Source organism: Motacilla alba, chromosome 4 (assembly GCF_015832195.1).
Source record: "Motacilla alba alba isolate MOTALB_02 chromosome 4, Motacilla_alba_V1.0_pri, whole genome shotgun sequence".
NCBI lineage: Eukaryota > Metazoa > Chordata > Aves > Passeriformes > Motacillidae > Motacilla > Motacilla alba.
In genome coordinates, this window is record NC_052019.1 from 42,601,358 (window position 1) to 42,614,413 (window position 13,056).

At 41.9% G+C, this 13,056-nt stretch overlaps 2 protein-coding genes across 18 annotated transcripts in view; both read right to left on the reverse strand.

Moving 5' to 3' along the window:
* Positions 1–1,275, reverse strand: part of MND1 (meiotic nuclear divisions 1) — a 40,557-nt gene extending 39,282 nt beyond the window's left edge. Inside the window, exon 1 of one of the 2 annotated variants that reach the window (XM_038135700.1) lies at positions 114–1,275. In XM_038135700.1, coding sequence (XP_037991628.1) covers positions 114–116 — 3 coding nt within the window. In that variant the 5' untranslated portion in view covers positions 117–1,275. The remainder of the gene's footprint in view (positions 1–113) is intronic. The other variant, XM_038135699.1, reaches the window with a different exon arrangement.
* A 4,391-nt stretch (positions 1,276–5,666) lies between these two features.
* TRIM2 (tripartite motif containing 2) overlaps positions 5,667–13,056 on the reverse strand; it is a 109,324-nt gene continuing 101,934 nt past the window's right edge. For all 16 annotated transcript variants that reach the window (XM_038134614.1, XM_038134608.1, XM_038134602.1 and 13 more), the window contains 2 exons: positions 11,024–11,164; positions 5,667–10,051 (listed from right to left, as the gene is read on the reverse strand). In XM_038134614.1, the coding sequence (XP_037990542.1) occupies positions 9,899–10,051; positions 11,024–11,164 (294 nt within the window). In that variant the 3' untranslated portion in view covers positions 5,667–9,898. The remainder of the gene's footprint in view (positions 10,052–11,023; positions 11,165–13,056) is intronic.

Sequence of the window (13,056 nt, forward strand, 5' to 3'; positions counted from 1 at the left end):
AGATTGATTTACTTTTAAAAAACAAACGTAAAAGCTAGCTTATACAGCTGCAGTAATACAGAGACAGGAACAGAAACAATTCAATATTATATTTCACAGAGCATTGCTATTACCATTACTATTTTTTCAGGTCCCCTCTCTCCTCTTTTAGCCAGCGATACCCTAGGTCAGCACTGCTGCTCCTGCGATGTCAGTATATAGCAGGGTGCGAACCTGGAGCTGCCGTGAACATCCAAGTAGGACCATGAACGGATAGCAGACGGATTTAACTTCCACCTCCTGCCTTCGCCAAGAGCCCTGACACCCAAGAGTCAGCAGCAGCAGAAACACAACGCGTAGGCGCACGACGTGAAATGAAGTGGCGCTTCTGGGAGCATGTGCTCGTAGCTACGCCCTTCGGGCGCTAAGTTTCACACCGCCACTCAGCAAACGGAGCGAAACAACGAAGCCAAGAGCACTCTCGATGAAGGTTATTGACTTTCATGTTAATTCCTACCTCGCTGGCAGGCGTTCCCCACCACAAATATTAACCACACCACGAGCATCCATCTCGCTGCCGTTCCCGGCGGGCGGAAGGACGCGGTGCTGTGAGCGCGCTCGGGCACACCCTGCGAGCCGCTCTGCCCGCCGCCACCTCTCCCCAGCCGGAGGCTCAGCCTGGCCACACCCGGGCCCCCGCGCCTCGGGGGCAAGCAGCGGGCACCGCGCCCACCTCGAGCCCCAGCCACGGGGCTCCGGCCACTCCGCCGGGTGCCGGCTCGTTTACATCGCTCTTCAGCAACCCAAAGGCACGGCCCACACCGTGCTGACGCTGCACCCTCAGAACCGGCACCGTGGGGCCTCCCCGGAGCGGGAGCCCCGCTCCCCTCAGAGCCGCCGGGGCGGGGGCACAGCGAGACGCGGGCAGCCGCCACCCGCCATCACCGCGGTCGCGGCTCCCGCCGCAGCCTTTGCCGGCGCCCGGGAAGGAAAGCGGGGCGAAGCGGAGGGCGGGCGGCCCCGCTTACCATGTCGCGGGCGGGCGGCACGGTTTGATTCCGGCGCCACCGGGCGGGAAGAGGCCGGCGGGAAGGAGGGAGGCCGGGAGGCCGCGTGCGCAGCGCCGCCTGCCGCCCGCCCCGCCCGGCCCGGCACGGCCCGGCCCGGCCCGCGGCCCTCACCGCCCTCACGGCGGGAGCGGGGTGGGCGCACACGGCACGGTGGTTTGGGACACGCTGCGCGTGGTTTTTGTTTGTTTGTTGTTTATTTGTTTGTTTTGGTTTGGGTTTTCTTTTTTTTTTTTTGCGGGGGCGTGGTTTTTTGGGGTTTTTTTGGGGGTTTTTTTACCAGCGGGGTGGTGCTGTAGGATGGAACGGCACAAAAAGAACATGTGAGCCGTAGTCTAACGCCACGTGTATTGTACAAATGGCCTGCCACGGGATGTGGAAGAATAAAACTCTCGCTTCCCATGGAAGGGAAGGGCCCGGCTGCATCTGGTGTTGCTTTGAAACAGTTGTTCATTGCGATGGCTGTTCGAGCAACTTTAATTACTGACGGCTTGCTTTAATTATTGTTTGTGTTGTAAATCACTTTCCTTCAGCTGCAGCAAGTTCTGGGAAATTGCTTTGCAACAGCAGTGGCTTCATATCTGCCATACTAAGTCAAGAGTTTAGATGCAAGCAAATGAAAATGTGCAAGCTGAGATGTTCAGGCAGTTCCTGTGAATATTTTCGACGCCTTTTGCAAGGTGACCCCTTCCCTGAAACCTGACGTTCTTTTCTGTGCAGCCAATGATCCCATTCCTTATTGTGCACGCCAGAGTATTACTAAAAATGAAATGCAAATTAGAAAAGACATTTTTAATACAGAGCTTTTTGTTTCTCATGTGCATCACATTTTCTGCTTGCTAATTCAGGATGAAATCTGTCGGTACACCCCCTCATCTGCTGTTTAGGGCTCGTATTCTGTCTCCCCGCCTTTCATTTCCTTTGGTCAGCCCTTAAAGTGACTATGTCCCCATGCTCCCTGTGACAGTTCTTTTCCTCCTGTCACCCTCACCACTGCAGTCCAAGGGTCTGGGCCCCTTCCTGCTCCTTCACAGCCTGAAACAAAACCTAGCTCCACTGTTTTTTTCTGCTGCAGCCAAGCAAATGGTTGCTGCAACATTTGCAAAGTTCCCATTGCAGCATAGGTTTTCTCTGAGAGACACATATGAGTGGCAGCATGGGTGTCAGAGCTGAACACGCTGCCTGCAGTAGAGGAAGAGGAGAGGAAGGAAGGGCTTGCAGAGGGGCATTTACATCAAGATGTGGGCCTGGGGAAAGTACCTCCCATCTACCCATTACTTTGATGGGTGGTTTTCCATTACTTCAAGAAGTGGAATTGAATTACTCCTAAAATACATAAAGGCCTGGCATTTTAAATGGGCTTCAGAATGTCTGAAGGTGGTATTTCACAAAACTGCTAGTCTTATGATTCTAAAAACAAGACAGTGGTTGGAAATACAGTGTAATGGAGACTTATAACTGTGTCTTTCTGTTAGAATATTGTTCTCATTTTCCTGTGATTTTCTTAAGCTTTAACAATTTGGGCTACATTTTTTATTCAAGGAGTCTGACTGAGATCTTTAAGTACCGGTTAAAATAGTTTTCCACTGTTCCTGAGTTAGAGAAAACACAGTGCTTTGTCAGTGTAATTATGCTTGGAATAGATGAAATTTCTACTCTCCTTAATTTTGCTCGTACAATTTACTGCAGCTGAATTACAATCAGAAACTCTGTTTTGAAAGGACAATAAAGCAACGATGGCAGAAAGCTTAGCCAGTAGAGAATGAAAATGGTCCTAGTTTAATTTTGTTCCTTTCATACATATGTACCATAGAACAATCTTAATTACATGAACTATTTTTTCAGAAGGGAAGAGCTCAAGTCGAGTATGTCAGGAAAATTAATCCACAAACACCAGAGGTTTATGACCAAAAAGGAGACAGAGGAGTCCTGCAACTTAATTCAAACAAAGGGAGAGGCCATGGGGCATTTCTCATGGGTTCTCTCAAATTTTAGGGGACACAGCCTTCTTTTTATCCTAATTTCCCAGCTGCCTCTCCCTCTCACTTTCCTCATTGGCTGAGATTCTTGAGAGGTACAAGTCTCCCCAAAACACCTAATACCCCTTCTAATTTATAACCCCCTCCCATTCTTCATTTTCTTTGTGTCTCTGTTCTTTTTTCTCTTTATTTAGCGGAGTCTTGAGTGAGTAACAGTCTGTGTCAATTAGTGGAATTCCTAAGGAATTTATGGTTTCTCCCATTGCTTCTTTCGCCTTGCTGTATCTGGCCTTATCTATGTATCAGGCCCACAGTTTGTTTGTAAAGACACCTCCTTCTCATTCCTTTCCAACAGCAGATCAGTTTGTTTCTAGAAGGGTAAGGGCAAGCCTTTCGAGTCCTGTGGTTGCCTCCCACAGCACCTGTTTGACTGAGAGCAGTAGAGCTTAAGCATGGCGGAGAAGGAGTTGCGCACCCATGGGGGGTGATACACACTTCTCTGGGGTCCACACATCAGGAAGCAATATGATCCATGAGTATCCCATACAGGCCAGTCTGCAGCATCTGCTGCCTCATTTCATCCTTGAACGAGCTTTTGGACTGTAAGCAGATGTTCTCCCCACAAACATTTAACCCTTGAGTGAAAAACCCTTGGTGAGAAATGCTAGCTGCCCCCCCTCAAAACTTAACTGCTTCCACAGCTTTGCTAGGCAGAAGTGAGCATTACGGTTATCCTCGAGGTGAGTAGCTCAAACACTAGGATTTTGAAAGGACAAGGATTTTGGTCATGAGGCATTTCTCTAGAGGAACAAGGTATTCATGTGCCTAGCTCAAAACAAACCTGAGGGCAGCAGCCTTCAACTGCATGTAGCAATGAGCAGCAAGTGCTGGGTATCTCCTCTACCAGCACAGCTGGGGTCTGCCTAGGGAGAACATCTGTCCACAGAAATGACAATGACTGTTCCACTCCACTGAGATAGTTCAGTCTGGTCCAAATTAGGGAGCATTCACATGAACTGTCAGTAAAACTGCAGAGCAGCACAGCTGGATGTGAGAGAACATCAGCCTAAGGAACAAGGAAATGTTTTTGAACGTGCAGTGGTATGTTAAGGGGTACCACTCTAAAGAGAGAAAGCCTGGCTAAGGGTGGCTGCCCAAGTACCTGCTCCTTTAGCTACTTTGGCCCTATTCTCCCTGACATTGTTACTCATTGGTGAGACTGGGTTCTCTAGTCCTATTTACAGAACTCCTAAAGGATTCTGCTGCCTCATTTAGGTATTGTAATAAGTACCACAAGAGGGTCAAAGAGGAAGTTGGCCATTTACTGCAGATATTTTCTGGTAAACAAAAGTGTTCCCCAGTATTAGTGTTTGGCCTGTCTGTCTGATTTTGCTCAGTGGTGAAGAGCCTCTGCTGTAGTAATCCAGGAAACAGAAAACATTTCTAGTCTATCAATAAGAAAAGATTTGGAATGTAATAAGCATCTTGCCTACTAAGCCCGGTGGTTTCAGGATATCCTATGCTATTTTTTCTATTCTTTGTGATATTTTTTTACATGGGAAGGAACAAGTGCTCTGCAACTCTAAATGTCAATCCAACACTGCTCGGCTTCAAGATGTGATATTCTTTTAGCTGGCAGACAAATGAAGCCTTTTGTAATTATCTGAATTTCAGGGCAGATAGACAAGTGCATTCAGCACCAAGAGTCTAATTGCTGAGCATGTATTCATCTGGAGACTGACAGAAAACTAAAACTGATCCATTACATTGTACTAAGTTTGTCTTCAGGAGAAAAATGAGGACTCGAAACATGGCTGCTGACACTCCCTATGACTTGCAAGAAAGAATAAAACACATCTTTCTCTAGAGGGTTTGGGGGAAAGATCCACATAAATCAGTATTTCAGCTGTCTCATTTCTGACTGTCCTGCCACTGAGCAAACACTCATCACTGGGGGTTTCACTGACCTTGCTAGTACCCGCCATTGAGGTTGCATCCAAGCCAAATGATGCATCTGAAGATTCTGTCTTACTTCGTGACCAAGTTTCCAGTCACACAGAGTTCTCAAATTATTCCGGCTTGGAGTGTTCACCAGTGACCAAGAAGACATAGGTACTATGTGAAATTGAAGTTAATACAAGCTGGAAATTTGTTCTTACAGGAACAGAATCAGACTGAACTCCTAAAGCAAATTTTCTGTTCTCCACAAAAATTTAATTTGGTTTTCTGCAACAGACTGTCGAAAGATTATATCACACCTCAGCTAAAAGGTACTGTGTAATTCTGTGATGCAAGCAGAAAACCTTGCTGCTCTGAATCTTACAAGAATTCATTCATTGCCACCAATGAATTCATTGCCACCAATGAAAACCTTAATTTTGATTCCTGGACTGAAGAAGGAAGAGAGGAACAAGGAAGCTCCAACTCTGCACCTTCTTCTCAAGAACAACTCAAGCCCCTCTTTCCTCTGTGTCAACATAAAAATTTAACACCCATGAAAAAACCAGAGTTTTCTTGGCTTGTGACCTGTGGTGCCAGGGAAGAAAACCGGAAAAAATTACCTGTCTTCCTGCATGATGGGGTTACTTTTAGGAACAAGTGAGTATGAGACATATGAAAAATAAATCCTCAACCATGAAAATAACAGAGGAAACAAGCTTTATTTTTATTATTTGAAATTTTTGTGCGTGGTAAAGGTACACATTTGACTCCGGTTTTCCTACATTTCCAAGACAGAGTAATTTTTTTTTGTCAGCTAAAGCATTATGAATACCATGGCACACAGGAAGCTAAAACTACACACACACACGCACACACACGCACACACACCCACACACAAATACTTTGATGCGCATCTTTCATCCTTGACCTTAAGGAGAAATAGTCTGTATTTAGCTTCATAGGGATAAAAAAAAACAACAAAAACATCATCATCAACAACAAAAAAAACATGTGAGAAGAGTATTTCATTATGAGTGTCAAGAGAGTGCAAGGCTTACATATACACAAAACATATATTACAAAGATGGAATGTACAAAAACATTTTAAAAAACATGAAAAAATAACTGGAAACACTCCTAGAACTGGAAAGCTGCAGCATATAAACTGGTAGAGATTTCTATCAGGGGCTGCTGCCATACACTACACAACTTAGGGAACATTCCCATGTCATAAAGCCAAAGAAAAAGTGTCAGGGTTAAGGCTGTGTTGCTCACAAACATCAACTGAAGTGCTGTACATTCGTCAGAAATAAAATGACCTGTTTGGAACCTTCCCATTCCATAGAACGAAAGGTGTTTTGTACACTTTCCACAAACACGTCAGATAATCGCTGCTTGAATTCTTGAAGAAAGGTTTGACTTTATATCATGATTTCATAACGAGCTGTCTCCCACAACTGAAAGTCATTTCTTTATAACAAACACAACATATTGGGCACTTATAGTTCTCATTATGGCAACACTAGATCCTTATTATAAAAAATATTGACATAAAATCAAAAGCCCTCTAGCTTTTACAGAACAGATGAGCATTTACTAGTAAATAGCGCTCCATCTTCATGAGGCAATTGCTTGCCTAAACCATTTTCCTTTTCTTTTTCAATACATTGGTGCTGGTTTAGCCTATGCAAAACTCTCCTATTGTTTATATTGGATTTATCTGAACAGATCTTTTTATTCTATTCACTGAACAATGAAAATACAGTTGGCTAGTTTGTCCTAAAATGCTCCATATGACACAAGATCTAAGAACCTTTTGAGATTACTTTTGAGTTGAAGATTAGTTAAATGAAGCACATACTTTCACCATTCATGCTGCGCTGCTAGTCAATTAGCATTCCAGGGAAGTCAAGGGGACATTTGGTTATACCTGAAATCTGGCAGCAGCGTGCCTGTAAAGCCTTTAATAAATGCTAACAACTCAGCAAATCACGTAGTGCAATTCTGACCTTCCCTTAATTGGATGAGAAAAAAAGTCTGCCAGCTTTTAAGTGCAGAATTTCTGCTTTGGTTGCTCTTTGTAAGGTTTGTAAGCCAAGCATTTCAGTGAAGTTGGCTTCAGAAGCACCATAAAAGCAAAGTGTTTCTCAGTTTCCCAATGCCAGGCAGATAAGGTCAGACCTTGGAAGGGAATGTCCTATGCCACTAAATTTGAAGCTGACAGCATTTACTATCAGAAATAACTTCAAATTCGTGACATTCTCTAGGTGCTGCTCTGCTGATAATGTCTGAAAATCCAAAAGACAATTTTAAGAGAAAATCCACAAAACTCCTAAAAGCTTTGAGCTGGGTTGTGAGAAGGGTTATGCGCAGAATTCACTTATCAGGATGCACTGCGTTCAAAAGGGTAATCTAAAATCCTGCTAAACAATGCTGGACCAAAGGACTGAAAACCTTTTGAAGAAAGGTGTATACATGAAATAGCACAGTCTTAAGTATTTTTTTTGATATATGGGTTAGGATCTGATTTTCATGTTTCTCAAAGTACCTGACAACAGAGGATTTGGCAATGTTTTCTGAGGGGCAAACATGTAAGCTTAGTAAAATTGTATTCTAAAAATCCATATTTGGAACTAAATATGATAACTGACAGCCACAGCACATTTTTAAAAAATTTTACCCCAACCTGTGCAACCCCTTCTCTTTATTACTAAATACAGTTCAAATGCCTTTTCTTCATTGATTTGCCATTTAAGGGTCTTCCAATGTCAGAAAATGTTATAAGGACACTTAGAATGAAAATTTGATCTACAGCTTTGTTAAATTTTGATAGGACAGTTTATTTGTAATGACCGAGATACCATCTTCAGAATTTTAGGACAAACTCAGTTCAAGCAGAGGATATTTTGTTCTCTTAGTAATAACAAACTTCAGTTTTAATATTCATAAATTACCACCAGTTTCTTAGCTTTGTTATACAGTCCTTAAGCTTCATGCACAAAATATTTATTCCAATGAAATAAAGAAACTTATATTTGCACGAGAAATTTAAAATTGATTCTATGTGCAAAAAATAAACAACGGAAAGAAGAGGAAATATCTTCAGGAAACAGTAATTAAAAACCAGACCAAACCCCCATGTAAGAACCTTGGGGTCTTCATTTTTACCAGTCAAATGCAACTTTAGAAAAAAACCATTAGTTTTTCTCAAATTCATTGAAACAACCACCTTACGCTTTAGAAATAAGACAAATACTTATAACAAGAGATTTTATCAAAGTTTTCTTTCCATTTTGCAAACATGCTTAAAATACTCCCTTGTTTCTGACCCAATGCCGTTTTGTTTCAAGGCCCTAAAAATGAGAAAGACAGCACTTCCCAGGCTAGTGTAGGCATTGGCAGCAAGCTCACAGCTCCTCAAGCAACACTTAAAAGGGAGCACCACTCTATCTATATCAGGCTACAGTAGCAATTCAACCTTTGACCACTGGATATAGAAATAAGAATAAAGCAAATGCTGCTTTAGAAAGGACAAGTTCATACTTAAAAAACCCCCAACAAACCAAACATTAAAAACAGAACCATGCCTGTAAGCATTTCCAGTTAAATTAATACTTCAACAAAGTACACAGTAGAGAGATCTGGCAGAGGAAGAAAGGTCATTTTTCGGAGTACTGCCATTGTCAAATATCATACATACGTTCCAGTTTGCTGAAATAACTCACATTTACTTTTTTTAAATTTTTATGTCAATCAGTCATACATACATACATACATACATACAAACAAATTGGAACAAATCTCACAGTCCTTGTTTTGTCCTCTAACAAAATTCCCTTTGATGAAGGACTTCAGGAATTGGTTCAAATTCATTTTTATTTGTAACATATTTTTTCTCACATAAAAAGAAATAGCTTTGGTAACCCTTGGCTTTCCTATACAACCTCTGTTTACCACAGTTCCTTTGGTTGTATAACGTAGGTCCTCCACAGGGTACTTCTCTGGCTTTCTGTCCTGTGTGAAGCTGCATCTTATTTTAGAGGTTAATACAATGAGTTGCCGTAAGGAAACATGGCAATGAACACGTATGAAAGAGTGGCACACATGAGGTTAATTGACTTGACATTGTAATAACCCTGATCCTAATGAACTAGTTTGGTGTCAGAAGGTCTGTAGTTATACAGAAATTCCACTCCCACTAATGTATCGCTACAATTAAGTTTTTCCAGAGCTTTAGAAATGTCATGTCTCTGCAAAGTCCTTCCTGCACATTGAGCAAGAGGAAGAGTGAAAAACAGCCGCACTAAACAATCCTTCATTAATTCCACATGAGTAGGGAATTTGCATTGATTCTCAAAGTGGTAAACACTGAGCTGTGTTGACGGTTAGAGCTAGACGGATTTTGTGAGACTTAACCTTATACTAAAAGGACCTACTTCTTATACACAGTAAGACTGAAGAATGTTAAATGTGTAATACCTACCATGGTAATGAGATCTAGAAGATTCCCAGGATCACCCCTGGGTTAAATAACATGTAAGAATGATACTTCTTTAAATTTGGAAGCTCTGAGCAGGAGCTATCCTTCGCAGTCATCAAAAAGCTTTGGGGACTTTTCCCAAACTTTTCTCATTTTTGCCTTATTGTTAATTCCAGTTTCATAGGATGCAGTTTGTGTTTAATTTCACATTGTCTTAATGAATTCAGTTACAGAGATTTATCTTTTTTTATTAACACAACAACACGTTCAGTGAGAAACATAAGAGGCGTAAGTCCTATGTAAACAAGGTAAGTTTGGAAATAATCATAAGAAGTCCATAAGAGACTCCTTTATTATTAAAAATAAACACAAAGTAGGAGATATCCTGCATTGGATCTCTAGGACGAGTCTTTTCTTAAGGGTGGGTGATTATCCAGCTCCAGAGCTCATTGCTACTGTAAGTATCGGTAGACCTTGAAGCAGTGATTTCCAGAGTCTGCGACTACAACGTGGCCATCTGAAGTAAGAGCCAGACCTTGGGGACCATAAAGGGGGTCAGCAGAGGTGTTAATGTAGGATAAAAATGATCCGCTTCCATCAAAAACCTTTGAGGGGGAGAAAGCACAGAATAAATGTTACGAATAAAAAAGGAAAGTAGCAGACACAAGTCTGCTCTCACTTATACTGTTATACTTCTCATTTCTGAAACAGTGGAGATACAATAGAATAAACAAGGGCAAAATCTGTTCTGTTATCTCATAATATGCAAGTTTATATACAAATGTGTGTTCTTATTAAAAATAACTAATTATAGCCACCAGGATCTTTGGCAAGAATTAACACACAATGAAATAATAATAATGAAAAATAAGAACCTCAGCTGTTCTTGTTCTAAAAATAGTCAACTACAATAAATCAAACTTAATTGGGAACTCAACCAACACCTTGTTTTCTGAACAAATATCACTGTTGTGGCTAGCCTGATTCTTAGGTTCCCACACAGAGAAAACCAGGAATTTGTTTACCCTGTTGACAGTGCTTCCTGAGAACAGCTCACAAGCAGCTCCCTCAGTTTTATATTCAGTAGAAATAATACACACACTTATTTATTAGGTATTCTTTGGCAAACAAGAAGACCTTGTGATTAGCACTTAAAAGATAAAAAGAGTGCAACTCTCATAACTTGAAAGCAGAATAATTTCTCAACATTTAAAAAAGATGATAAAAATCTGCTGCATTCACCTCAGGTCATTTGCTTTTTCATATTTTGCACTACGTCTCTGATCTTCTGTTATGGTGATTATAAATTACTATCATCTCAGCAATGCTTGCAAGTCTCATAAGTCATCAAGTAACTTTTGGGAAACTACTTGGCACCAAAATCCTTGGTCACAGTGGCCATTAGAGCTGCCAGCAGCCACACTGAAAAGTTCACAATCTGGTCTCAAAGTGGACAATGAGACATACAAAGGATGATGTGGTTTCTAATGCTGTGGTGTTTCTTGGGCAGTCTGAAGGCCAGCAATCCATTAGTTGGTTTTTTTTATCAAGCACCTTTGAAATACTGAAAAATTTACCTGTATCCGGCTGTTTCCCCAATCTGCTACAATAATATTTCCATTAGAATCTACTGCTACTCCAGTTGGTGCATTAAACTGCCCATTTCCTTCTCCATTTGATCCAAACTTCAGCATGAACTCCCCCTCCTGGTTAAAGACCTGCATGGGTTAAAACAACAACCTAAATATGGCATGGTATCAAGTATTAGTAATCTAGTACTACCAGTTCACCTGCTAGCTAAAGGAGGAATTGAAGAGTTCCCAGGAACACACAGCCCCAACACACACACACACACACACACACACACACACACACACACACACACACAGAGGAAAGATGGGAGAAAAGGTGCCCCTCTCCCTTCACTCCATTACACCATACAGTGTTTCCCTTCTCACTTAAAATCTGATTTATCTCAGACATGGAGGCAAAGGGCCCCAGAATTCTTCTGCAGCTTGTGCATCTTGAACTGAAAAGAGCTGAATGCAGATGCAGCACTGGGTGCTCTGTTTCTCTGGAACTAAAACACAATGGAGCAGATGCTCTCTTCTCTGCTTCCATAATCTAACACACATTGCAAATCATGGCATGCTGCTCTCTGTAGACAGGTCAGCAACTGAATTCTCTGTGATGGTAACAGGTTTAGACAGCAGAAAGATGGAGCTGATCAATGGCTATTCTGTCAGTGACCTGGATGCACCAATGGGACCAAACAAGATACAATATGTGTGTGTCATTTACACAGTCCACAGCCATCTCTAAAATATTTTCGTCCATCTTGGATCCGGGCCCAGCTACAGCAAAAGGTCCAACAGTGTTCTTAGAGACTGACTGTGGCTTGCACAAGAAAATGCAAAGACCTGACAAGTGCCAAGCACACACTGAAGTGCTGATAAGGTGGAAGATGTCAGAGAATTATTGTGTTCTTGAGCACCCACAGTGAACAGAGAAAAAAACAATTGGGTAAGGAAATTAATGAAGTACCAAGTTAGTGCCTCAGAGGATTAAAAAAAATAATAATAAAATAAAGCCAACTAATGAAAAAATAGACAAAGATATATTGCTCTTTCCCTGGGCTGAAGTGACCAAATGAGAGAGAAGCCTACATTGCACAGGATTTTCCATAAAAGATGCCTGAGGGAAGGAACATCCTTGAAGGTTAATGGGGAGGGAGAAAAATGTTGCTGAGTGAGCTTGTTTAATTCAAGACACTGGTGGCAGGAAGCAGCTTTAGAACTCAGAAGAGTGAAATTAATTTATTTAGTTATTTGTAATTTATTATTTAAAAGAAGATGTACTCTCTGCTCTCAGCTTATAAACTCTCCAGAGTGTCAACAGTTATATGAACCAATTTAGAGAACACTCCAGAAATAAGAATCTTTTCTGGTTAGTACCAAATTGTAACAAATGTTACTTGTATCCCATTGAGTCACACCAGAGACAGATGGGACACTCTGTTCTCATTAGAAGTGTAATAATTACAAATCCTCCAGGATGCCACACTTCTTACATCTCTTCACTTGCTTTTTTTTAATTTCAGTTTGCCCCTTGCTGTTAAGCCTCTCCAGGCATTCTTGTTACCAGGCAAACCGTGCTTGTGGAGAGGTAATTTATGGACTCATAGGCCTCCTGCTGCTCTAGGGCTCCTGCAGCAGTCTTGGTTTGTGTGTTGTAATCCAAACCACAAGCTACTTCCTCACCAATTCCAAAAGGATGGGCAAGCAAGGCTGCTATTCCAGACCTAGGTGGTTCAGCACTGCTCAGGACACAAAATTTGCTGTCTGTGGTCAGGCAGCAACCTCCTACTTCAGGTGAATATACAAATTTTTTTTTTTCAATTAAAAACAGTGAAGAACTAGACTGAGGGCTCATCTGCGTGTTCAGTCAAAACAGGCATTAGGTGAAATGCCAGGGGTTTTATTTTGTTGGTGTGTGGGACTAACACACATGTCCTGAGAGCCCAGGTAGAACAGCATCCTGCCTCTGTCCTCCTGCTGCTCTCTCCTGTAGAGGGAGGGCACAAGAGCATGTGCAGGAAGTGTAGGAAAGG